The sequence below is a fragment of the Pavona decussata genome, unplaced genomic scaffold (genome assembly GCF_977016875.1).
Source record: "Pavona decussata unplaced genomic scaffold, jaPavDecu1.1 SCAFFOLD_348, whole genome shotgun sequence".
NCBI lineage: Eukaryota > Metazoa > Cnidaria > Anthozoa > Scleractinia > Agariciidae > Pavona > Pavona decussata.
The window spans coordinates 317,459-344,343 of NW_028145732.1; the positions used below are offsets into that span (position 1 = coordinate 317,459).

The 26,885-nt window shown below is 36.4% G+C and overlaps 3 protein-coding genes across 9 annotated transcripts; 1 reads left to right on the forward strand and 2 right to left on the reverse strand.

The window, feature by feature from the left end:
- Window positions 1-342: 342 nt before the first annotated feature.
- On the reverse strand, window positions 343-6,521 carry LOC146453149 (globin C, coelomic-like). Its single transcript, XM_085096982.1, has 4 exons — window positions 6,476-6,521; window positions 3,762-3,952; window positions 2,347-2,572; window positions 343-1,374 (listed from the first exon to the last, which is right to left on the reverse strand). The coding sequence occupies exons 2-4, from the start codon at window positions 3,929-3,931 to the stop codon at window positions 1,219-1,221; spliced, it is 552 nt and encodes a 183-aa protein (XP_084953108.1). The 5' UTR covers window positions 3,932-3,952; window positions 6,476-6,521; the 3' UTR covers window positions 343-1,218.
- Window positions 6,522-9,311: 2,790 nt separating this feature from the next.
- On the forward strand, window positions 9,312-26,873 carry LOC146453150 (globin-1-like). Of its 4 annotated transcripts, none has more exons than XM_085096968.1 (5): window positions 9,313-9,777; window positions 9,850-9,904; window positions 19,808-19,981; window positions 24,261-24,486; window positions 25,575-26,872. In XM_085096968.1, the coding sequence occupies exons 3-5, from the start codon at window positions 19,836-19,838 to the stop codon at window positions 25,704-25,706; spliced, it is 504 nt and encodes a 167-aa protein (XP_084953094.1). In that variant the 5' UTR covers window positions 9,313-9,777; window positions 9,850-9,904; window positions 19,808-19,835; the 3' UTR covers window positions 25,707-26,872. The 4 variants fall into 4 exon arrangements, with proteins under 4 accessions (XP_084953095.1, XP_084953094.1, XP_084953096.1 ...); XM_085096970.1 differs by having other exon boundaries at window positions 9,313-9,666; XM_085096969.1 differs by lacking the exon at window positions 9,850-9,904 and having other exon boundaries at window positions 9,312-9,777; window positions 25,575-26,873.
- Window positions 10,738-19,801, reverse strand: LOC146453151 (cytoglobin-2-like). Of its 4 annotated transcripts, XM_085096973.1 has the most exons (5): window positions 18,948-19,801; window positions 18,000-18,083; window positions 15,300-15,477; window positions 13,018-13,243; window positions 10,738-12,384 (listed from the first exon to the last, which is right to left on the reverse strand). In XM_085096973.1, exons 3-5 carry the CDS (start codon window positions 15,437-15,439, stop codon window positions 12,250-12,252), a joined length of 501 nt encoding a protein of 166 aa, XP_084953099.1. In that variant the 5' UTR covers window positions 15,440-15,477; window positions 18,000-18,083; window positions 18,948-19,801; the 3' UTR covers window positions 10,738-12,249. The 4 variants fall into 4 exon arrangements, with proteins under 4 accessions (XP_084953099.1, XP_084953098.1, XP_084953100.1 ...); XM_085096972.1 differs by having other exon boundaries at window positions 18,000-19,801; XM_085096974.1 differs by lacking the exons at window positions 18,000-18,083; window positions 18,948-19,801 and adding an exon at window positions 15,620-16,174.
- Window positions 26,874-26,885: the final 12 nt, after the last annotated feature.

Here is a 26,885-nt window from a genome sequence, read left to right on the forward strand (position 1 = left end):
TTTTACAAAACGTTGCTTTATCGTTTTTTAAGCCAGTGTCAAACTATCACAGTTACACATTTTAGTCATGAATCCTGGCTGCAAGTTTAGAATTTTTCTTTTAGTTTTCTAATGGCCATAAAAAGTTTTTCAGTGATGACTTCCCCTCTCTTCCCTGCACAAAGGTTATGCTTGTTCGTATTAGCTTATGTCCAAGTAAAAGAACGCGCCTGGCACATAATCCACAAGAATATTTAAAGTGGGTAAGCGTAAGTGTAAAGGACCAAACAATTTTCCTTTTTCTTATGCCTCCCAGCGTTTATTCTTACGTCTACGTTTATGCAGCTAGTGAGTATAAACGCTAGCTTAAACTTGAACATTAATATTCTTGTTATCTGTTGAATATTATATTTTGACCTGATGATGGTGTCATGAGGACACCAAAACGTTGTAAATATGATTCTACCCGTTATTTTCATCATCAAATTAAAACTATCTACCTGCAATAAACCTTAGGTGGACTTAAAGCAGGAGGAGTTAGTGAATCTGGCCCAGGTCAATAATTCTACAACTATCCGGACTCAACTTCAGATCATAGAGTGGCCAGCATAACTTCACATAATAATTCTTAACTATGAAAGAATTGAATTCTGTTCGCATTATTTTACAAATCCGTTTCGTGGTCTTTGAAGTTAGTTACTGGCCAATTTGTGAATTAAGTCAGTACACTCTTCAAGTGTATGACAGGTACAGTTAATCTGGACCTCACCAAATACCTTAAACCTGCTGAAAGCTCCACATAAAATCTTAGACACGTAAATTATTCTTTTAAGACTAGATACGCGAGAACCGATATTTTAAAATTTTCATATTTTAGAGGGTAGCTAAAACCTGGAATGAATTACCATTTTGTTTAAGAAAAATTGACTCTCTTACTGACTTTAGGAAAGGTCTGAAATCTTATTTGCACAAGAAGGATGCTTCTGCAGATTACTGAAGCCATGAGCTATTGGTTTTATCAGACAGCATTTGAATTTAAATTTTAGTCTAGGTTAATCTTAACTTTATCAACAGTATGTATAATTTATGTGATAATTTAGATGTTTGTAATGTCAACTTTTGATGTCATTTACTAATTAATCTAGGTAACACCACATTTGGGGAAGTACTTCCTGTTTAGGGTTTTCTCAATACACTTAATTTTCCCTTTGTTGTCAATGTAAAACATTAAAGTTTAAGTTAAAGTAAGTTTTGATTTTCTTTTGCTTGCTCCTTTCCCGCCATCATGGTTCCAGTCATAAACTGGAATAAATCTCTCCAAGCGTTTGAGACTTCTTCAGTGCAGTCCTCACCAAGAATGTCTTTTAATGCTAAAATTAGGGCTTTTTCCATGACCTGACAAATTAAAAAAAGTCAGGTTTGTTCAAGATGCTGTACGTTTTAAGACGATACTCAAATCCACCGACAAACGATAAAACACACTTTTGCAACGAGCACGAGCATAAAAAAAACATGGCCCAGAATGCAATAGCGTGTTCACAAGCACAAGCGTAAGAAATGTTATTTATCACCAATATCAGATGTCTATTCCTACACTTTGAAAAAATCATTAATTAATTTGCACATTCCTAAATCTAATTTGGGGATTGCTAACTGTAGCCTTCATTAAAAAGGATTTGTCTTCTGGAGCAACATCCCTGTCGAAGCAAGAGCTCAGAGTAGCTTTAGAACTTTTACATGAATCGTACTTACTAAATAACAGAAATGTTTTCAGTAAAGTTTCGGGTATATTTTATAAACATTGTAACTGTTGTTTTAAGTTATTTTAATTACCACAGCTCACAGGAAGACCATGTTTTTTCTTGTACATGTAAATGATTTTGATACAGTGTTTACATAAAGATAATGATGATGATGATGATGGTGATGGTAATGATGATGATGATGATATTTGAGAAAACGAGAAGCAGAAAAAGAAGCTTTTATCTTAGCTCTTTATTTCACATTTGTGTTTTTATTCTAGGTTTTGAGCCAAAGATTAGCTTATATTTGATTAGATTATGATTAGATTAGATTAGATTAGACTAAATTAGATTAGATTGAATTAGATTAGATTAGATTAGATTAGATTAGATTAGATTAGATTAGATTAGATTAGATTAGATTAGATTAGTTTAGATTAGATTAGATTAGATTAGATAAGATCAGATTAGATTTTATTATCACTGGTGTAAATTTTTAATGTGATTTTTGTTTGAATACTATCTCATTGTAAAGCGCCATGAGCCATGGACATGGCGCTATATAAATCTTTTTATTATTATTTATTATTATTATTATTATTATTATTATTATTATTTAACTCACCTTAAAATGCTTTTCAGTGATTGTGATTGCGCTATGTCTTTCACCCAGGGTCTTAAGATAATCAATGAAATCTTGCCCATCGTCTAGCGAAGAAATAGCGTTTTCTACTGCCCCCATCAAACGCTTGGAGTGCAAGAATAAGGAGCGAGAGTTCATAAGCTCATCCAGCGAAACTCCTTTAAACGAAGGAAACGTATCTTGTAGATCTGGATTCAGTTGCAGAAGTCTGCAAGAAGTGAAGAACAAAAGTATTATTACGGACGGTGCCTACTAGTTCCAAGGTATTTTTGCGTGGTTTATGAATATACGGGTAAAAATCTTGGAAAGAAGAAAAAAAATTGCGGAAAACCCCGCATTTTTCAAAGAAAATTAATCAACAATATTTGTAAAAAGCGCTAAAATACAGTAACAATGTATGGAATTTTTCTCCAATTTTAACTTAATTATCTCTGAAAATGCGCGGTTATCCCCACTTTTCTTTTCGGATTTCAATAACACTTGCTAAGATCTTCTTTTCCCTCATATTCAAAAACTGTGCAAAAACTACCTTTGAATTAGTAGGCAGTGTCCTAAAGAAATCCGAGCCTCTAGGACTTACTTGAGATGCGCAGAGCGTATGCGTTGTAGCAAAAGTAGGCACCGTCCTTACTGTACAGTTTTCAAAAGTACAACATTGTTTCGACGTCTTCATGGCATTATTGAAATGAGATAGAAAGGAGATCTAAGATGTATAATTTAATTTTATTTCCGCGTCTCCGAATGCTGAGAGACTTCGTAAGACGGACGGGATCAGACGGTGAGTTTGTGAATAAAAAGACATTCGACGTTGCATTTTTGAGAATTGAGAGTTCTTTTGCTTTCTTTTACAGATCATTGAATGCCTTGACTAAATCTTTAAAACAATTACAGAATGATAAACATTAGCATGATGTATATACAACAATTAATGTTACGTGTTTCAAAAGAAAAGAAAAGACCTGCATAAAAATAGGATTCGGGGGTTGACTTGCTCTCTAGACGAAAATAAGTTTTTATCCTAATTTGTTTCGGTCCCCGTTTAACAATCGCCTTTTCCATCAATCCCCCACCCCCCTCCCTTATCCGACCGGTGCATTTTCTGACTAAAAATGCCGTAATTCTGAACTTTATTTAACGTGGGAAAACAAGCGCCCAGTTATACGGTTTAGTTCAAAAACTGCACTGGCTAGTTTACAGGCATGCCACGATAAAAATAAATAAATAAATAAATAAATCAATCAATCAATCAATCAATCAATCAATCAATCAATCAATCAATCAATCAATCAATAAATAACTATATACAGGATAAAAAGCAGTTTATGGATGCTACATCATTGTAGTATTGATTCATTTACTAAAAGTAATATTGTTCTTTGGAAAACTGAACTTGTTACCTGACAAATATGTTCCTTCCAAACACGTATTTTTCTTCTTCCAGACTTTTCCAAGATGCCCTCAAGATGTTTTTGTGTGCATCGGAAACTGGCAGTGAAACAGCTTTGCTTGACACCTTAGGATAAATCGAGGGTCTTTTCTTTACGTGCTGAGATGCAGCACAGCCCATAGCTGAAGTATTGGGTATTTACTAAACAGTTTAGAACAGAGAAAAATAGCAAGCCGTTAATAATGCAAAAGAAGATCATAAAAAGGGTATAAACCATATTCCAAAATGGCTTCCATTTTAATATTCTTTTGTTCGCAATCAAATTAGCCCTTCTTGCCTCGTTCAAGGTAAAATATTATTTTGATTTTTGAGCTTAAGAACGAGGCAAGAAGAGCTAATTTAAATACCAACAAAAAAATATTAAAATAGTAGCCATTTTGGAATAAGGTCTATAATGACCTTGGGATCAGCTCGGTTTTAAGAAAACTGAATAAGCATTAAATGGCTGGGGGGTAACGCCAATGATTTTTGCGTAATAAAAAAACATTTGAGTGAAATGCTCACAATACACAGCTCAGCGGTATGGCCAGTACCTCTTCACGCATGCGCACAACCCTATCTCTTGGGTGGTGGCACCCATAGAGCGTGCATCCTTGTCTCCAGAGCCTACGATCTTTTGGTCAGCGGTTGGATATAGAGCGTGAGGTGCCAGTGAAGCACCTTCCATATACCGCAGAGCTGTGTTATGTGACCATTGCATTCAGATGCATGGTTTAGTTGGACTTTTGAGGTTTGTGCATTACTAAACATTCAGTGCCGATATTACAAATTGCTGAGAGAGATTAACAGTTGTTTGACAATTCACCGCGTACATCGTGACTACAGATATATATGTGGAGTCTACTAATTCTACATCTGTTTAAACAGCAATCGACATTCATGAAGAGTTGTAGTAGACTCCGAAAACCTTTTAGACTTACAACACCGTTGTTTTCAGGGCAAGGTATTAAAACCAGTCCCTCAATTAACTATGTTTACAAGAAAACGAAATTGAACTCTTTTCCAGTCACGGTCGAAATAATACGTGACCCCGCAAATTGAAGCTGTTGATGGGAAGTTTATTTTTTTTACACTTTTTGTGCCGCAAAAAGGTGGCTTTATTACTTTCTAAGAGTAATAAAGATGAAAGCTGTTTGTAATTACTTCCCTACTGATTTTTCCCACGGAAAAAACAATAACAAAAATCATCTATTTTTGCCTTATCCATTTTAACACCTCAGTTTTCAAGGAAAAGGTATCTTTTTGAATTGTTTGAAAATGAATAGATGCTTTTAGCTCCTGGCGTGTAGAAGTTCTTGATAATTATCATAATTTTGTGTAGCCGTATTCGATTCTGGAAAAAGAGATAACAGTATAGCTGGCAACTTCTCGTTTTATACAAAATTTAAAAGACGTGTTATGCAAACTTTTGATGTCGCAGCATAGTAAAGACGCATTTTGTTTTCCGGTAACTTCAAAGAAGCACTTTTTGTATTTTTATGTTGGAAAACGATCAATCGAAGCCACTCTTGTTTTGAACGTGTCGGTAACATACACGCCGACTCTTTAATCACACTCCTCGCACTACGCTTAAAGGTTTTATGGCGAACATAATCTATTCTTCACTCGACTGAACGTTATTAAGTGCATCATGTTTTTAATAGGATAGTGCAAATGAACTTTCTTAACGACGTCCCTTCAACGCCACTGGCTTAAGAGTAATTATCCTTCTGTATTTTAAAATATAAGAAAATTTAGTATGAGAACCATTTTCTTAATAGGAAACCTCAATTCAAAGAAATTCTTGCTTCATACAGTTTTTTCTGACTCTAGTTTATAGATAAGGTTATGAGCAGACAGAAATTATTCAGATCCCCGCTGAACCATCAGCAAAGCTACTTTTGAGCATCATTTTGTTTTTAATTCGGTCTCTCCAGGTAGCGTGCGTGACGTACTTGACTTATTTTTTGTTGCTTTTGACAGAAAGTAAAGCCTTGTGCATGATCTGAGATGTCAGTTGGCTTTTTACTTATCTACGTGCACTAACTTTAATTTCGTTAAAGCTATGATGGCGATTTGCAAGGGAGATGTCACGTACTATTTTCCTTAACAAAATCCCACACCGCCCAACAAAACATTAACAAAAGAGAGAGAAATGACAGAAAAATGATACCCTTAAGAGAAATTTCGGCATGGAAGAAAACCAAAACAAAAATGTGCAGCGTACGTATTAAACGTTCATATGAGAAAAGAGTGAATTTCCATAGGATAAATGGATAATTATTGCAGGAAGTTACAGCCGCTACAGACTCCTATATTTTATTTATAGTCGACTTGGAGAAAAGCCACGCTCAGTCGTATTGGTATAATTTCAAAATTTTAGTGGCATACATATTTCACAAAGTCAAACCTATTGCGATGTCTGCATGAGTTGGTTGTTTCACCGTTTGTTTGTTACGTTCCAGCCGAACCGGTCAACGTTTGGAAAATTACGAAATTCGCTTGCTTCAGCAATTAGTTCAGTCGATCTTGGCAACATGCAGTGCTGACGTCTCTTGGAAATTGACAGACTCTCAAATTAGAGTGATAGAAATTTAGAAGATACTTAAAGCAAATAAAAACAAGAAAGCGATTGCGTTCGGCAAACCAGAAAAACAGAAGTCGTTAAGTACGTCGATACCTTACCTTCAATGTGTAAGAGAACAGTTGGCATCACATTTCTATTCCTTGTACATGTGCAAAAGTGTTTAATAATTCAGTCTTAAAGTTCAGTTTAATGTGTACATAATGACCTTGGGAAGAAAGTGTTAACCTCGTCGCGTAGCAACCAGCTCACAACAAATCAATTTATATCCGAAAAACGCTCTGCTGTAGGTCAACATATTGCAGAGAAATATGTGCATAGTGCAGAGAAACATGATATGTCAAGTGTCTTGTGCCTTGTCTTCACCGACCTTTTTAGTATAGTTTTCTTTCTCACAATGGGGGTTTCAAAACAAACAAAAGAACACAAAGAAAACGTATCTTGTAAAAGTAAAACCAACGAATTTATTCCTGGCCAATCGCATCAAACGGATGTCATACGTAATCACAATCTGAACCAATCAGAAATGTAAGTATATCATGCGAACGACAAGAAAGCGAGAAAAGCACAGGCAGCCCACGTTACGTTACGCGAAAGTGATAAACTACAAATCTTTTTTAAGTTTCTCTTCCGATCCTTTGGGAATGGGTCTTAGTGAATCAATAATCATCGAGAGTTTTAATTTCTTTATATGATCTTGATTTTTGTCACCAGGTCACGGTATTTATCAATTTCCTCATCAAGATCTATAATATAGGAAGATTGTGTTCCAGTTCTCTGTTTGTTGGGACACTGAATTCCCTCCCCTGATGCTCTCAGGCCTGGCTGAACCACTCTCTCGTTTAGGTAACACAGACCTAGTGGAGAGCCCAAGCTGACTGTACCATCATGCGTCCATTTGTATTTTTCTCGCCTCGTTTAGGGACACTCTCCTCTTTCTTTGTAAGTACGCGCCAAGGTGGATTATCCTTTAAAAGTCAATATTTCTTTCGGTGTTTCCGGATGTTTCATAGTGCCACTTCTGGCAACCAGTGGTTCAGTGGTTGTGCACTTCATTTCTGCGGTTACAATTGAGTTTCCAGTTGAGCTCACAGATTTTAAAACTTATCTTGGATATTCATTGAACTTTCAGAAATCATTTTGGACGACTTCCTGTACTGCTGAAATTGGTCATCGTACATCGTTTATGTTTTTCTAAATCTAAATCTAAATGTCGTTTAGTCGTCAAAGTCGTGGGACAACACGCCAACTCTAAAATAATAATGAATAAAACTATTCTAAAATATACAAAATAACAATAAAAGTTTATCTACCAATAAGAATTAAATTAACTAGTTTACTTTTAAAAATAAAGAGTGATTGGCTGGAAATAGTTTCTTCTGAAATTTTGTTCCATTCAGTAATCGTCCTGGAAAAGAAAGAAAATCTAAAAATATCTTTATGTCCTTTCGGTGCAACAAATTTAAAATCATGGCTTCCCCGAGTCCTCTTTTCTCTGCTTGGTATCAAATAATCCCCCCAGTCCCCATCTAGGAGGCCGTGGCACATCTTTCGTACGTTCAATCGTGAAAGCTTTTGTCGAAACTATTGCCTCGCAAAAATAACACAAAAAAACATAAGGATGTATCCTTTTATCACCAGTCGTAAGACTTAGACATTTTTCTTTCTTGAAATGTCAAATTTTACAGGAAATCGTTCCCGGTCTTCTGTGTTTCCTTTGACGATCGAATTCGTTATCGGGTCTTATCGTAATGCGTAACCTTCATCATTAGGACAAGAAAACCTCGCTCTCAACATAAGAAAGCTGTCGAATATTTCTGTTAATCGATCATAGACTTCCAATGATAATGGGAAATGCGAGGAAGAACAGGCTGTAGCCTAATTCTTCAATGAACTACTCTATTCCCAATAAAATAGAATGAGTAAAATTCAACCAATATAAGTTTTGTGACCAACCTCGTTCCCAGGGCTTTTCCCTTGCCTGGAAACGAGGCTGTTTTGTGACTACTCAACGGCGGATCTAGGGGAGGCGCCTGGGGGATCCCGCCTGAAACGGAGGCACGTAGGGCCGAAGGGCCAAGATAGTCGATCGTTTGAGAGTGGGTCCCCACTTAGCTACCTTACGTACCTAGCAAAAGCATTCGTGTCATACCTCACGTCACAAAAAAGCCATACATCTCACAACTATAAAATACCTCTTTTGGAGTTCCTATTTGTCCACAATCATTATCTTTTTTTGATAACCTTATGATATCACTGAGTTGATGGTATGCGTTACAGAAATCGGGGATGTCTGATTATGGTACAGTTTTATATTTGTTTGATAACACGGCCCCACAAGCTTCCTGCTAGCTTTAAATCTAATCGTGTATAAATAAACCTTCTTTACTTTACTTTTATTAATATTCCCAGGATTGTATTAGAAGTTAGAAGTGTTGGTCATTGATGAGGTAGGTAAACCGTGATACACAGAGAAGAACCGTTGGACTTTTGTTAAAAATCTAATAATACTTTGAAAAGCGTAATATAATTTTAAAGATAAATTTTATAGCCCAGTACGGCTTGGCTTATTGTCTAAGATGTTGAGACTTAGGTCTTTGTTCTAGCTTATAATTTCCGTCTGCCTAATATAAATATATATTTATGAAATATTCCGTAGGAAAACAAAAAATATAAATATGTCGTGCTTCTTAATGCATATCATAGCTTTTATCTGCCATATCCTAATTGCAAACATATTTCCGCAAAGAGCATTTTAAAGATTTTAAAGGGCTCCTTAGAGACATCGACCAAATTAAGAAATGTTTTATACTTAAATGATTTTTAATATTTATTTTCTTCCATTTTTTCTTTACCGCTAGGATGATGTTCTTTTTATTGCTTACAAGTGACATTTAACGCAATAACGCCTTTCAGGCCGCAGGCGGTATGAAGCGTTCACTTCACAGTAGCCTTTCAAGGAGGCTTTCGAGACGATTTTTTTTTCTATTACCCAGTCAGTTGTCAATTGCTGACGCAATCTTTACATTTTGACCAACAGGCTGTCTGAAGTGGGTTCTTTTATTACGCTCACAAATTGTCATTTCGTAGTGATATTAAATTGATTGCAGGGTTTTCTTTTTTCCGGTCCTACTGCTTGCGTTGGTCTAACTATACAACAAAGAAATCAATTCCGAATTGGTGCTCTTTTTTTCGAATTTCGGATCCACAAAAAGACTTCAACGATTTGTCGAAATTAACAGAAGTCTGAGAATCCTTTTACTGCTAGAACATACAATGGAGCTTACAGAGTGTAAGGTTATATTGTGCATTTCCTCGTCAAAGCTTTCTTCAGTTGACACTTCTCAATCTTGATTTTCTTAAGAGCAATCAATCCAGCCGGCGCTTTGTGACATGTTGTCAGGTGAGCTAGTGCTTCCCTTCAATCTTTTGACTTTGATTATGAAATGTTGGTGGTGGTTTATTGTTTTCACAGCTTTCTAAACTCCAAATATTTATTAGAAGAGCCATAAATCTGGTAAAATACCTTGGTAAGTTTACCTTCCTCGCTTTTCTTTACTTAGCGGTTTTGACAGATTACAGTTACTTTTGTGATGGTAATATTTTGTGGCAATGTTCGTAAAATATTGCCACGTTTTGACTCCAAACATAATCCCGATAATTACAGGCTTAAAAATGATTTCTTATGACATTTTACGACTAAATCCTCTGTCTATTATATGACGAATAAAACCTATTTTATGAATTGGGCGGAGGGGCAAGATATTGAGAAAAAGTGATAAATAATGATTGCAAAATTTGTATATTTTTAAAACGTAAGTCGGTGTTACTTGTTCTGTAGGATTTTCTACATGTTTCCCCACTTTCTTAATAAATATTTTTTTAGCATTCCTTTCAATATTTTTAAGAAAGGAAAATAAACCGGCGGGTAATTTTTCTGGATTTCCTCTAAAATTTTGAAGCCCACAGGGGCAGGTGCACGGTTTGTATCACATATCATAAAAAGTCTGGTTTAGCTATAATGCAACTTATTCACTGAAAAAAAAAGTTATTCACTGATCGTGAAGTACAGAATCAAAGGAATAAGTAATAACTGTTCGAAACATTATTCATGGTTTATGCTACGTGTGTGTAGCTTTATTGTGTGTACTTGCTCTTAACACTGGTCAAACAACGATATTCGACAAGTACTTTTGGGTTATACCGAGCACCGCTCCAGGCAATCACAAGGTTTATTTGAAGATATTTTTTACCCTCCCTCAAGACAAAAAACCTGCCAAGATATAAATAAAGTAGAAAATTGAATATTGCTCAGCAGGTTATATGGGGTTGGACCTGTTAGCAGTGACACAAATGCAGACAGTTTGGTTCCTCAGACGGTTTAATGACCCACTGATTGTTAGAAAAACACAATAATACAACCATACAATCACCTGCCACAGTTTGCACACGTTAGAGGTTCTTGCATGCATAATATTTTGATAGCCAACACAGTTATAGTCTGGGCTTCTAAAGGTAGCGACACTATGACTGATTTATACGCTAGTCAAAACCGAAATGAATCTCAAGCGAGCTTTGGCAATATTCGATAGTACACCGTCAATGGTCTGCACCGCCAGTATCTAAGACGCCATATATCAACGATTTCAATCATCCGCCTCAGTGGCGCGCTTACCTCAGCTATCACCGCCACCAGCGTTTAAAATCGTTCACTTTGTCACTTGCTCGGACTGAAATTTGCATTTAATTATAACAAAAAATTATATTCGCTTATATAGTAGTTCTGTATGGCTGGCATAAATAACATTGGAGTATTAAATTAATGGCGAAGCAGGAAGTATCATATATTCTAACCAGTGTGATCATGACTATTCAAAGAAAACCACTCAAAAATACTTCACAGTTAGCTAAACTGTGATGCAAGGTATTATGCTGTACAAGCTAGTTTTAACTTTTGCGTGAAATCCCGGGTTAAAGAGTGATTATTCAAAGGAAATGAATCCACCTAGCAGACTTTTCATGTTGTTCTGTCTCCTGAGCGCCTCAATATTTTGCAAAACGAAATCTATTTTCTTTCTCAGTCTTGGTGAAACTCTAGCCACTCTTACTGTCTTAACTGGTCCCCTGGAGTAGACAGTCATCCTTTGGCCAGTTTAGATTAGATGCAATTTGAACACCAAGTTTAGGGGCATGCTCTACTTAACCGTTCAAATTACATTTTATATCCATGTATTCTTCGTCTAAAAGAGAAGCGATATGTGTACAGAGTACAGTTCATATTATTTACAAGGAGAATTGAAAATTTACTGCAACAGATAACACAATTCCTTCTTGAAGACTTAACTTTCAGTTTCTTGGAAAACTGCAGGTTTGTTACATCTTCTCAATGATACAATGTTTTCCTTTCTTGTACCGTCGCATAATTCCATTTTAAAGCACAATTCGCAGCTAAGCCGGCTGGTTACCATGCACCCTTCCCAGTTTTTACTTCTTCCGCCGATCCTCACGTTTACTTGCAAGAGTGAAACACGAAACACTGATGTTCAAAACGTTTCGTTCTTTGTGAAATCAAACATGCAACTTTTGTGGCCAAAGAAAAGAAAAGTGTTTTTGAAAGAAAGAAACATCGTCCTCAATCGCAATTAATTTGGTTGGGGCGCAGCACGAAATATAGCGCGGGTTAGTAAGCCATATTTACCATGTATCATATTTACACGTTAATTTGCGCAGTAGAAATACTAAATATTATTATTGTAAGTGCAGCATACGAATGCTTCATAATAATTGTTCTCAGTCTTTTGTGCGGGCCAGCCTCTTTGAAGATTATGTTTAGTTGAATGATATTTGTAACATTTGAATGTGTACTGGAAAGAGTTTACGGTGACTGCAGTCCTTTTACCATTGTGCTTGAAATGAAACGGAACAATTTATTCCACGCTTCTTCTGTTTCTGGTGTCCATTGGTGATTTAACAGTTCTTTTAAGGCCTCCATCAGGGATTCCTGCATTGCCTGCGGAGATGAACAATCGAGAACGTGAACGAGGCTTGTAAACGTGAAAGGTATTGAATTCCGTGCTTATTCACATCATAGAAAAATTCATGTACGGGTGTGTTTGATCAATTACGGCTATTTGCGATAGCGACTATTATTGGACATGCCACATAAACAGGCATAAGTCTTAAATGTAAGCACAGTTGATTTATTTACAGTTGAACTTGACTTTAGATGATGAAGATGGGATTTTTAATCGTCAAATCGACGTAGGGAATATCAAGAAGTTAATCCAAGATCGATAAATCGACGGTTTTGATCTTCAACGCCTTGCGAACAAACGGCCCAATTCTACCGTAAGTTACAAAGCCGAGCCGATCGAAGGCGAAGGTGGTCGACTGTTCGTTTGAATTTTCAAATAAACTGAGAACTGTGCAAGGTTAATGCATTTCTTCGGCCATTTGAGGTCAGTAGTTGTAGTTACTGAATTTTTGTCGTTTCTTATGCCAATAACCGCAAAATTTCCCGCTTAATAGTTTATACTGTCTACCTGCTGTTTACATAGCATGTGGGAAAAAAAACCCGCGCTATTCTCTGGTATGCATGTAACGCTGAAAGTGGCTTTTGGTATATGCATCAATATTTCCTTACATCGAGATACACGGGCTTCAATGCACGGGCCTTATGTCTCCTGCCTAGTTCCTCCAAGTAACCAGCAAAGCTAAATGCATCGTCCAATGAGGACACAGCATTCTCCACAGCTTTCATGACACGTTTGGCGTGACCGTAAAGCGCGCTCGTGTTTTCCAGCTCCGCCGGATCCACGCCTTTAAATTCCGGGAACAGCTTTTGGTACTCTGGGTTTTGCTGAAAAAATCTAAAACAACGTAAAGTCAAATGAGTACAAATACGCTACTTCTCTGTAATGTGAATACTGGAATACTGAGAATCTAGTGTAAATTATCATCCGGTTGAGTGTAGTCCTGAAAAAGACTGTCTGTGGTGACATTGACTGACGTTTGGACAACCTGGGTCGACGTCATCGTCACACATCATGGAACATAGCGCAACAACTACAACAACAACAATGGTAATAATAATAATAATAATAATAATAATGATGATGATGATCATGATGATAATGTTGATGATGATATTTAGTCAGAAGGCGCCTCTCACCATGGTGATTTTTGCCCATGGCCCTTCCGATCACCATAGCAACGTGAAAAAAAGCAAAAGTACAAAGGCCTCTGTGAATTACACGTTTTGCTTTTGCTTAGTCTTGCGTTAGAATTATGCTGGTGAAACCAGACAGTCGTGTGGGGCCGCCTCTTGAATGAACTCGTTGTTAACGTACCGTTAAACGTTATCAGTAGAATGAATATTCGAGACTTAAAAATAATGCTTTATCTTCTTATGTCAAAGACGTTCTACCTTTTAATTATAAGGGTGAATTTAACCATCACTTGAAACTGTTGAGTACTACTTTTCTTCAAGTCGTAGTGTTATTTGATATTTTGTAAGAAGATTCTTGTAACGTTTGATTATTTAAATAAAAGCGATCAAGTAGTGATTCCATGTGATCTTTTTGTTTTGTTATTTTTTGCAATTTTTAAAATATTTTAGTTTTTAAGCTGTCGTATATTATAAGAGTAAAGAGGTTGTCTTAAGGGAGCATTAAATGTTTCAAAATTCAAAGATTTTAGTGCTCTAATTATTTGTCATTTGGGAATTATGGCGGCAAAAAGTTTTGATAGATAGCATAAAACAACATTCATCTCAGTATCTGCCGCCGCGAGCGACTTAGCATCAAACACATCATGTTTGAAAATCATCGAATCTGCAATTTTGTTCTTCATTTCTTTTGCCGAAAGAAAGGGTCGTACAATTGGCGTCTCAGTATAGCCGGCTGAAAGCAAGGCCAGCGCGACAGAAATAGTTACAAGCAAACGAACTAAGCTTCATGTTGACTTCTTGTTATTTTATCGCGTCACAGAAGTTAAATACACCTGCTGTAGTCTCAAAATACTTCCAATTTGCACTTGTTGGTTACTTTAAAAAAATAACCGGAGATACAGTGTAATATTGCGTTTCGTTTGAGTTGCGTGAATTTAAGGAGCAGCCCTAACCATCTGCAGTAGAGAAATAATAATAAAAAAATGGAAGACAGGAAGTTTGGAGTTTCAAGCAAGCACACGAGATCGACTTGCTTTCAACAGCTACCTTATAGCAACCGCTTTACGATTTAAACTTGGTCAAATGTACAGCATAATGGTAATTCTCTCCTGAAAGGAGCGAAATTATTGCCAATATGTGTGCGAAAAGGATTTCAGGCAGTTCAATAGTTGTGGTAATTATTCATAAGCTGAGCTTTCTCATAACCCTCTGTTAGGAGATTACTCTGTTTTAGCAATTTCCATTATGTCATATTCACGTGAAAGGGAAAGCATTATTTTCCTTATATTTAATTATGAAGGAATACAACAGAAGAGCCAACTTGTTGAAATTACTACTCAAAGTCTAAGGGGTCAAGTTTGTGAATTACAAGCAAGAAAGACTGAATGAATATTAAAGTGCCTAGCGGCGAAAGTTGTTCAGAAATGACAAAGGTTTAAAACAGAGAAAGACGATTTAGTGAGTAGTATGGTATGGTCATAAGCGTGTAATGTATGCCCAATAATTTAACGATTGTGGTGATAACTTTTGTCTGTGTTTGTGAGTGATTCAGCAAGAAATATTAACAATTTCTTGCCGGCTACGCACAACAGAAATAAATTATTATCTTAACTTATTTCAAGTGAGGATTTCACCGAGAAAGAACCGTGAATCGATCTTACTGATCGCAAGATGTGCAGACTATTCTACTCGTTCTGTAATCTGTGCGTCTCGGTAGTAGCTTCAGAATCCTTTCGATCAAAATAAACAGTGGTTACCTTAGAAACGTCTTTTTCCCGACGTTGTTTTTGTGTTGTTCCACAGTCTCCCATGTCTCTCTGACAAGAGATTTCTGTGTTTCCGACAGCGGCAACGAAATATGGCCACCTTTGTGGCCCACAGAAGACGAACACCCCATGTTTAATGAAAAGTAATGCTCGCGCTTCTTCACCCTGTCTACCAGTAATAACAAAATGTGTAATTAGTGTACTGGGGGAAACTGGCACATGATCTTATGTAAACTAACTTAGTATTTGCCACATGTATTGTTAGTTGTATATCAATATGACCACCTTCCAAAAAATCTTTAACTTATTACATTGAACTCTTATCTTGGAGCCGCTCCAAGGTAGTTCTTTGCACTAGTGCTTCTGCGCATCGATTTAAATAAGTAGATGAGTAAACCAAACGTCATAAATTCTACCCAACTTGCCGTCAACAAAAGCTAATTTTAAAAACAGGTTCGGAAATTCCTGGCGAGAAAAATACATATTTGGTTGGTTCTAATGTGTTTTTCTGATTTGCATATTGGCGGCATAATGAACAGATGGCTTAAAAGGTACTTTCTTCATTTGTTTCGAAAAGAGTTTAAATAATGCTGTCTTATTTAAGATTACTTTTAGTGTTCTACGTGGCCTATCATATATGTGCAAATCGTCAGAGGAACATTCTACATGTCCACTTAAACACTCCAAACCATGTTAAATTTTATTTTTGAAGATAGAAGCTGACAATTTCCTGGTTGCAAAATTACCATATTTCATTTAGTTTTCGATTCGGCTAATTGCCCACAGTGACATCACTGGCAACTATGAATAAATATTTGGAGAACAACTGTTGGTCATAAATCAGTTGGGAAAGTCACCAATCAATCAAACATAAACTGCTAAGACCCACAGTAATCTTGAGTCAAAACAACTTTATTGGGTAGTTAACTAGGGGGGGGGAGGTGGGGAGAAATAGTTTCAAACTTAGGGGACTGAAGCCGCAATGACAACGGTAACGGCAAGGAGAGCGCTGCAAAACAAAATGAATCAATGAGGAAAAGCCCCTCTCTGCACGAGCGGTGCACATTTCTTAGCCGTCCTCTTCAAAACCACAACGTGAAATGGCCATATTCAAGGTTTTGTGGAGAACGTGAAAACACGACGGTGAATTGTTCCCTAAAGTTTAGTTCCTGGATAGTTCGGTCACATTGTAGAAGTTGGAATAATCGCGACATAGTTGAAATAATATGAATTTATATTTTTCAAGTGATATTCTTGTTTGTGTTTCTGTCGTCCTAAAAAGAGGGACTAGATTAGTCTAGTTTAGATTGCTCTAAAATGGCGGCCGAAAGGGCGGTTTGTTTTTAGCTTGAGACGTTGAAGAGATTCCGTTTTATCAGGCTCTTCTCGCGACAAAAAGTGCTGTATCCGAGGAGTTGCAAGGATGAAAGTTATTTTGGAAATTTGCTTTCAAAATTTTCGCATTAAAGAAACAACAAACCAAGACAGCTTTCAGATAGCATTGTACTTTATGAGACATGCATGCATGGTTGTGAATCTCAGCTGCAGGTTTTACTTGAGTTCGGAGATCTATTAGAATAGATTCATCACAAACGTTTGTAAACAGTATGCGCAACCATCAAATTAATTTTGATAGCACTGATAACCAAAATAATATTGCATGCATAATTAAAATATTCTTGTCACAATGTTTATCTCACTTGTGCAGTCTTTGTGTGGGGCACATATATAAGAAGAGTAGTGGGGGGGGGGGGGGGGGGGAGGAGGCAGAAACTTCCTCTTCTCATCCAAATATCTACTTTCTGTGAAGCTGGTACTAACCCTGAACGTGATAACACGAAGACAGTTTTAGTAGATGTAAATGAGGTTAGTGCTGATGGTGGTTCCTTAGATTGAAGCAAGGAAACTTGGAAACTAGAGCGAGAAGGGCGTATAAACTAACTCTGCAGATGTCAAGATTGTGGGCGAGTATCAACACATGGATGCATAATTATCATAACTGTTCTCCATGCATTTCGTATGGCAGTAGTACAGTAGAACCCCGTTAATACGGTCACCAATGGGTCCCAAAAAATTGGCCGTATTAACGGGGTGGCCGTATTACCGGGCCAGGGTCAAATGACTAGGTATATCGCATTCGCACTCCCTGAACAACCCGTTCTCTCTAATAAACAATGGCAATGTAGATGTACGGAATTGTACAAAATACTTGAACTTAGTCGTGTCAATCGTCTTTGTTGCGAGGCACATTGACTCAGTCGCTTCGTAATTTGCCTATTAAAGGCGAATGTCAGCCGGTCAAGATTTACTGTATTTCCTTTGTCATGTTTGTAAAGGAAATCGGTTGTTTGATTAGAGTAAATGACGGAGGTCAATGAAATTGACGTGTCACAGGTGTTTTGGTTTTCTAAATTTAGCATGAGTGGCCATATTAAGGGGGTGAAATTATAAAGGATTGTACAGTTTGGGATTTCAAAATGTGGCCGTTGGCCGTATTAACGAGGGTTTTTTTTTTATAAGAAGTTGTATGGCCCTTTTGCCGCGCCAAAAAACACTGGCCGTAATAACGAGGTGACCGTATTACCGAGGTGGCTGTAAGGCAGGCTTCCATTGTAGTTGTTGTAATGAGAAATTAGATGCTGATATTATTGGGGTTTAAAGGGTTACAGGTCAGCCTAAAATGTAACGTACCTAAGAGAACTAGAAGCTTTTTATGACCATGCTGTTGAAGCGTTCCGATATTAAAGGAGAAGGTTGGCTTCCAAGTGAAATTCACTGCAAGACAAACCGCAAATAACTTTAGTGCTGATGTTTTGCAAGTTTTGTGGATACTCGTTTTACAGCTTACATGAAACGTTTTGCACTTTTTCCATTAGACTTTTAAAAGGACACCGTGTAGGAATTGGTAAAGGGAATGGCGGATGTTTTATCTCGTCAGAGGCTCGCTGCTGATTGATACTTTCGTCTTCTGTTTTAACCAAGAAACTGAAAAGTATTTTTCTGAACTGCTTCATTTTACAGCAAAAATCTGGCTAAAATCTTTTCTTTCATTACCGATGTCTTGTTCTTTTGCAGACAGCTGTTTGCGCCCTCTTAATATCCCATCTATGCGCGTGCTATTTCAATAGAAGTGAATTATCGGTAGCTTTCGTTGACTTTCAATTAAAAATAATTTGCAGCGGAGGAAAATTCTTCATTTTTTAAACTGATTCAGCTTTGGGTTTTACGATAAATGGTAAATGTTCGTTTCTTGTGCCATCAGCCTTACAAAACGTAAAATTTGAATGTACGGTTCGAAAACTCAACGTAAACTCTCTTCAAACAAAAATTAAAAGAAGAAATCTTTTTAATTACTACCCAGATTAAGCTTGCCTTGGACGTGTTTCATCACAACTAACTTAATGTTGAATACAATTTAATTTGAAATACCTTTCGTTAAACAGCCGATCGCATGTAGATGACATCCTTTCAATGTGATTCAAAAGTTTTAAAATTTCGCTATCGTATTTTTCCTTCGTATTTGTATACAAGTTGAAAAGAAGAGGAGAAGAAAGAAAAAAAACAAACAAAAAACATTTAAGGATTTTAAAACTACATTAGTTGCAAAGTGATTAAAAAAAATTATACTGATATTACTACCCCCTTGATGGTGGAAGTAAGAATAGTATTCGTGATCTTGCACTGCAAGGAGACAGACACAGAACAGATAAGAAACTTGTACATCAAACGAGCAGTTAAAACCATGGTCGTGGTTTCCTTGATGTTTGCTGTAAACACGAGGTGAGATGTAATCCTCCTATTGAAAAGTCCTCATACCAAAATGGACAGCTGCAAAACTAGCTTGCCATTGAGAGACTTTAACCAAACCAAGTTAGAGAACCCAACATTAGATTCACGAGTCCGACGTTTCGACGACTCGAGACGTCGGATTTACTTATCGCAAATGAAAATGTTTGCCAACATCTCCAGTTATTAGATGATTAATTATGGTTTCCCTTTTTGCCCATAGAACGCATAGATTGAGCCGATAGTAATGAAATCAATTTGTAGTAGTATATATTAGTACAGTACTAACACTCTTGAATCTTGGCCTTAGTGATACAAAAGTATCAAATTTGCTATCGCCAGCCTGAAAATTGACCAATGCTATACTTTTAATTTCGTATTTATCTCAGCTTGTGTAAAACATAACTTTTTTTCAATACTTCTTTGAGTAGTGTTCCTATAGGAAATACATTAATTGTTTATATTTGAAAACTGCTGTTGATTTAGCATTTTAAATCAGCTATAAAGAAAAACACTTTGCAGTTTACGCATGCTAAGCGTGGCAAACAATGCTTGCTGTGTGTGGTTTGCGTGGTTAGTGAGTTTAATCATCGCAAAAGTTTCATTTATTTTTTCTCTGGTAAACAAAACATAATCTCTGTATGTTGTACAAAGCCGTAGTGACTCGTTACGTAACAACGTTTTTAAATTCAACCTTTTCATTTTACTTGCAGGTGGTTTCGCCACCTCCTTCACAGTAAAATGGGATGTGGGTCATCAGCGAGTCGCAAGAGTCAAGACAAAATCGCCTTAATTCAGCTCTCCGCTGCCCAAAAGTACCTGGTGCGCGAAACATGGGAGATAGTTGATCTTCATAAGAATTCTGTGGGAAAGAAAACTTTTATGAAGTAAGTACATAAAGCTTGTTTTTATCTGCGTCATTATAATCACAACATGGTTTCCTTTGCGTTTTTTTAATGTTTGTAAAGTAACCACTTGAACAAATTCATTTTATGTCTCCAATAGACCAAAACCATCAAACGCGTAAGGTGGAGTTTGTGATCTTCATTGAAATATTGAGAGTATAAAGAAAGATTGTGGCGTAGAAGCCCCTTGTTTGTAATTCTGTCAGTAATTTGCATATTCAGAATAAACTGCTCAGGATTACAATTTTCCCTAAATACGAACACACTGCAAAATTTGTTCTAAGCCATTTTCCCCTGAGGTCTGTGTTAGTAATAACTATCTAGCGTCATGGATACTGATTTACAGATTTAAGTTTCATTATTTCGTCGGATTCCATCTCCAAGCAGTGTAAAATGGTGTATGCTAAGTAGAACGAGCATACAGTTTTTTAAAACAATAACGAAAAAACTGTGATTTGAGCAATCACAGCTGCCAAAACTATAAACTACACTTTTTTAACTTCTGATTATTTTATTTATAACTGAATACCAGATGAAAAATTAACCTACACTGTACTGCTCTGCAAAAAAAATATGCGCGTAGAGTCATCGCATTTGAAAAAATAGAAAGGGAAGTCTAGTTGTAAGTCTCTAATGTTAACGGAAAATGCGTTACATTGTGAATCAAACAAAGCTGACGAAAATGATTCTCAGGCAAAACAAATAACTTATATATATCCCTTAACAGATATGCTTAAAAAGTCATTAACTTACCGTAATCGTTTTGGAAAAAACGATTTTCTTTGTTGGAGATGCGAAACGTTAGAATGAACTGCGTTCACTGCTTAAATAACTCTTAACTTTACATTGGGTGGGTTATTTAATGCGTTTATTTCCATATGATAATTTATCTAATTTCAACATTTTCTCATCATCAAGGCCGAAAATCGTTTTTAATTCACTCAGTAAATATTAAGAAGAAATGTTCTGAATAATTAATGTCCTTACTTCTTTGTTTCGTTATGGTAGCTCGAAGTATGTAATTACAGTAACTTTAGAAAGAAATTAAAAAATTTTAGATGACTGTTTGTCAACTAAAATGCAATTAAAGGCCTCAATTCCAAATCAGAAACGTCTCTAGTTTTAAGCTGTTAAGCAAGACGTTACAACCCAAGAGTAATATTCAAAAATAACGTAAAAATCTCCACTACAGGGGGAAATACTCAAATAATACTCAAATATAAATACTCAAATATAAATAAATACTCAAATTTCCGTTATCTTGAATCAATTTCCCTGCTGGTGCCATTCAGGTTACTGATTTAGAATTCGCAAAATAATAGTTTGCACAACACTGATTGGTGAAACGGGTAAAATATTTCTGCTATTTGTTGACGATTTCTTTCCAAACCAAATTTTGGCAACCATACATTTTGCGCAAAAATAACGAAAACCGTTCATTTTTAATAAAGAAAATTAATATGCAGAGCTTTTTTATATTAAACTGTCACAACTGTCGCCAAAAACGCAAAGAGTAAAACATGAGAACAAAAGCTAAACCTTAACAATGAAACAGTTAGTAAATAGTATTTTATTAAAGTTAACACGCCCTCTTATGAAGTAAACCTTGATTCACGCCAAGGGTTGATAGCGGGAAGTACGCGTATAATTTGTAAAAAGCAAATCAAAGCAATAACGTTTTGTATAAAAAGATCGGCCGGGAAAATTATTCAAACAATGTATAAATTAAGCTGAAATGTCGCATTAAAATACTCAATTTTAGGTCGTATATTCCCTTATGCAGAGATATTTTATTTTTTCGAGGATATTAACAATGACAAGTTTCGCATTATTACAGCAGTTACCAGTAACACGTGACCAATCTCCTTCAAAAGAGTCTGAAAAAGTTGCGTTTTGGTCGACATCAAGCAAACAAAAGCCGTTGAAATTGTTTTGAATTCTGACAATATTTCAAGGCAACAGAAAAGAGAAATTGACAGTTTTATCCGATGACAGATGGTAAACTTTATCAAAGTTGATTTCCAAGCCAGTTTATGTGAAACAAAGGGCATCATTTAGAGGATAAAATCAGCGATGTGTGCGAGTTAGCAAGTTATCACGTGCAGTGACATTTTAAATTTTTAATTCAAAACTACCCTTTTCTTTTCGCATGATCTGACTCGGAAATCAATTTAAATAAGGTTTTACGTTCTTTCTTATGAGGTAAATTTCTCAGTTTCTTGCACGGTTGCCTTGAAACCTTGTCAGAATTCAAAATAATTTCCACTTGTTTTCTTTGATTGACGTTCATCATAACGGAACTTTCTCCGACTATTTTGGAGGTGGTAGGTCGAGTGCTTTTGGTAATAATAATAAACCCAGCACCAGCACAGCCAGCGGTTGCAACACAATGCGCTATTTGTGTTCCCATGTGAAAGTGAGTTCTAGCAGAGCGTTTTTAAAGCAAATATCAGGATTACTTTTCAATAGTTTTTTCTTTTGATAATCAGCAGCTGTTGAATTGTTTTCACCACACCCATTACAAAGCCTCGGATTCATACCCGGTTACGCATTGAAACTGGGAATACGTTTCGGCCAAATGGTTGGGATTTCGGGCATAATTCGACCAAAAATTTCCAAATATCTAATTACTGTTTACTCCCCGAACTTGCAAAAAACATCTTCAGCTAAACAACAATAGAACACGGCGTGCACTTTGAGTGCAGAACTTGATTTAGCCCCGTGTAATGTTGCTTCTAAAACGCTAATTAATTTCAAATGCCATGCAATCGTGAAGTTAGGTAGATCCAACCTTTGAGTCGCTAAACATAACACTCTTGTGTTATCGTCCAGATGAAAACTGTTTAGCAATGGTGTTGTAGGTGTTTTTTATCTTTAGCAAAAACAAATGATAGCTATGATGTGAACGTTTTCCGCTCATGCAGCCCCAATAGGAAAAATACATATTCTGCGATGTTCAGGGATAGCCTCACATCCAGGTCTGTGAAAATTTTGCATCACTGATACATGAAAGAATTCACGAAAGAGACTCAGCTGGAGTGAGAGTGTGAGAATTTTGGATTTAACAGCTGTAAAGGATACGTGGTTTGAAATGCTACAGTAAAGAAAAAATGAGGTATTAAACACAGCAAAAAGAAAAATGGCAATGATAATATTGAGGAAATTCGTAGCTGTTTTGACCTGTTTTCTACTAATCTTAGTTTACTGATAAAATGAAAAATAATAATAATAATAATAATAATAATAATAATTTATAAACTTACTATAGCCTTTTAATATAAAAATGTTCAAAAGCGCTTTAAAAAAACATTAGTAAATAGACTAGATAAAAACGAAACAAAAATTCCTAGGCTTCTTTGAAACTTTGAAAGTAAACAAAAGAAATATTAAAAACTACTAAAAACTAGCTAAAAGCTAACCTAAAAAGATAAGCTTTTATATATTTCTTAAAAGCGCCAAGTGGTTCTATCTCACGGATATGCGCGGGAAGGCTGTTCCACAGCCTAGGTGCGCCAGCGTAAAAAGAACAAGCGCCCAAAGTTGTGAGCATGTAATGTAGAGGTCTTCACCGTCATCCGTTCGCTAAGCACGCTCTTTTTCTTTTTCTTTTTCAAACCTTCCCAAATAATTTTCTCTTCCATCGTAAGCAGTGCCCAACTCGAAAGTAGCATGCTCCTTTGGGCACTGCTCACACTAAACCAAACAAATTTATCCTAATTCTTTTTAATCCTCCTTGTAATATAAATGTTTATTTTTTTTATGTATTGTATTGAATCTCGTTGTACGTGTGAAAAATGAAATTGAATTGAATTGAATTGTATGCGCCAGGCCCCTCTGGACGATCTAAAAATATTGTATAATTCGATTGCAATGAATATGCAGAACAGGACCTAATGCTGACTTAAAAGTGATAATTGATATTTTAAAATTGTGTGTAGGATGCTGACGCACGTGCCAGCTGTGTAAATTTGCACAATTCCTGATTAATACGAGGCAAAGCCAGCTTGATGAGTCATTATAGTATTTTTAGGTAAGGCCAATAAAAGTTAATGGACCCGATACCTAACTTCTCTAAAAAATTCAGAAGGTGATTCCAATGCCACAGGTTCGTGAAAGCTTGTAAATAGCCGCCCACTTTCTTCCAAAAAACCCTTTGCCCTTCCCTTCAAGTTTTAAGTTCTAGTCAGAGTTTCTATAGAAGAGACAGTCTCCATTTAAAAAGGAACAATTTACAATATTGCATTTTGTCCACTGTTTATAGATTCTTTGAAACCAATCCAGAATACCAGCGACTATTTCCAGAGTTTAAAGATGTACCTCCCTCGGAGCTGGAAAAAACGAACGCCTTATATGGGCATGCTAAGAGAGTAATGAAAGCTGTAGAAAATGCGGTGTCTGCTTTGGATGACGCGGAGAGTTTTGGCGCGTATTTAGAAGAGCTGGGGCGGAGGCATAAAACTCGAGCCTTGAAACCAATCTACCTTGATGTAAGTCCAAAAAGCAAACACACCTTAACATTTGCTTTCAACTACTATTTTGTGGACTCCATCGTGTCTAGATCTTATTTGAAGAAATGTTTTACAATCCAATTCAATCGTCAATATGGCTACGTTAAAGGAAACCTCCACTACAATACAATACTTTATTCATTCTCCCCGAGGGGTTTTTCAGAATAAATTAATAATCCACTCTTGAAAAAAATCAACCTGAAATTGTTGAAAAAGCAATCTAGTTACAAATTTCGTTGGAAAACATGGAAATAATTTTTCTGTATCGGACAAAACAGGATTTGATTATCGCCCATTTTCCCTTTAAATTTCCCGGGCGTCACAATCTTGGATAACGTAATACGGTTGCTCAATTGTTTCACTCAAGACAACTTCTGCTTACTGACAATAGCGGCAACCGTATGACGTCATTAAAACAAAAATGGCGACGCCCGGGAAATTTAAAAGCGAAAATAGGGGATAATCATACCTAATTTTTAATATACTTGAATGTTATTCCTACTTTTGAAGCTAAAATTTTAGAATTTAGACGCTATTTGCAACAATCTAATTTAATTTAATTTGCTGTCGGAATGGAGGTTCCTTTAAGGCCAAAGATAAAGCCCAAACTGTAACTTGTGTCTTCAGCTCCGAGACCAACATGCACATTCTTCTCACTGTTCTCTAGAATTTTCTTGTGGTTCTAGTTAGGAGAATTTGTTTAAACATCAAGCTTTGGCGATGACGTCCATTAGTCCTATTACAGTTAATTCCATTCACAAACATCAGGCCATAAAGTTGGTCATATTACAAATGAGTGCTTAAATAGACGGGGTTTTAAGTGAGAAAAAGGCTGCACGTATGACGAGGTTGGTTGTTAATCAGCAAACTCTACTCCAAAATGCGAGGTGAATCCTACTCTCCAGTCTCCCTCTCTCCACCGAAAAATGCCAGATCAACCGGTAGATAGCAAATATAACTTCTGTTTCAGTCGACAAATTGTGAGGTGTACTTTCCTCTCCGCTCCTCCACACAAACAACGAAACATACTAGATAACGGTTTAATATTAAATACTATTTATTTCCAGTCCATGCAAACCGCTTTGATGTCCACTCTTGAAGACTTGCTTAAGTCAAGCTGGACCCAGGAGACCGCGGAGGCCTGGAACAAGCTGTTTGAGTTTGTCAAAGATAAGATGATTCTTGGCCTGCAGTCATAGTGAAGCAAAACTTGTACTGGATAAAGATTGTGCCGGCACAAGTTTGGCTATTAAAGGAGCTATACTTAACATTTGCTGTTCGAATGAATTTCCATCATAAGCATTTTGATTTTCATCATGTTATTAACTAGAGTTATTAACTAGGGATCATTGTTCGTTTTGCTAGCCTTTTTTTATGACTATAGTGTGTACTATCAATGACTTGACGAGACTAATATTTTATGAACATGTTTGCTTTATTCCTGTTATGTATAATTACCGCGCGTTGTACGTATATGTTTTTTAGTCGCTGTACTCAGACAGTAATATCACTGCTGTCGTCAAAAAGTTGTAAGCGCACGTAATGGCGTGACGGCCTAAAGCCTGTTATTTTTCTTATTATAAGGAGTTTTTCTGTAAATGATGTTAAAATTAGTGGGTCACACAACTTATTTGCTGCCAACAAATTTTTTGGTTGAATTATCGAATTAGCGTCAATGCCTTTGGTGCATTACCGAGCTACAGGATAGCTTGTTGTAAATACAAGTTTCAAATAAAGTGTTCAACACTCGCTGTTTAGAGAACGGTGAGTAGTGATATACTTTTTACAAAATATAAAATATATGCACAAATAAAAAACTTCCGTGACGCTGATCTGCGGTTGTTTCGGTATACAAACTACTGTTTGGTGGCTTTCTCTCTACCGTCGCCATACGAGGTTGCATAAGTGACTTGCGGTCCCATTTAGTAATAAGCCACCAATACTCTGGTGATTAGCTTTCCTTTTTCTACACCCATTCAAGATGGTGAAAATTTTCTAAACTTACTCTGTCGAGATCCTACCTTATTATTGGCAAAGGGACTGCTAATAGTAAAAAAACAAGGAAAAGAACAGCAAAAGTGAGATTACTAATATAAAGTTAACCTTGCCTCAAAGACTTTGATGACGTTCCCTGATAGGTTCTCATATATTGGCACGAAATCGGTTCACATTAAGAGAGGGTGCTTGATGCATGCACACTCTGTAATTTGGAGCCAAATTTCCTTCTACTACATCTCAATTTTGAAACGCGAAAAAACTCTTTCCAAAGTTCCAGACTATAGTACTTTGAAATACAAACAATGCTGTTGACTTTTTAATTAGTGGCTTCCCTAAGACTTTTACCTTATTAAGACTAAGAGATTAGCCACATGCCATGA

Coding starts and splice junctions, on each gene's coding strand:
- LOC146453149 (XM_085096982.1), bottom strand. CDS start 3,931: ATGGGCTGTGCTGCATCTCAGCACGTAAAGAAAAGACCCTCGATTTAT. Junction 2,573..3,761: donor GGAAGGAACATATTTGTCAG/GTAACAAGTTCA, acceptor CACTTCTTGCAG/ACTTCTGCAACTGAATCCAG. Junction 1,375..2,346: donor TCACTGAAAAGCATTTTAAG/GTGAGTTAAATA, acceptor TTAATTTGTCAG/GTCATGGAAAAAGCCCTAAT.
- LOC146453151 (XM_085096973.1), bottom strand. CDS start 15,439: ATGGGGTGTTCGTCTTCTGTGGGCCACAAAGGTGGCCATATTTCGTTG. Junction 13,244..15,299: donor GGGAAAAAGACGTTTCTAAG/GTAACCACTGTT, acceptor ACGTTGTTTTAG/ATTTTTTCAGCAAAACCCAG. Junction 12,385..13,017: donor TGAAGCCCGTGTATCTCGAT/GTAAGGAAATAT, acceptor TCATCTCCGCAG/GCAATGCAGGAATCCCTGAT.
- LOC146453150 (XM_085096969.1), top strand. CDS start 19,836: ATGGGATGTGGGTCATCAGCGAGTCGCAAGAGTCAAGACAAAATCGCC. Junction 19,982..24,260: donor GGAAAGAAAACTTTTATGAA/GTAAGTACATAA, acceptor CACTGTTTATAG/ATTCTTTGAAACCAATCCAG. Junction 24,487..25,574: donor TGAAACCAATCTACCTTGAT/GTAAGTCCAAAA, acceptor ATTTATTTCCAG/TCCATGCAAACCGCTTTGAT.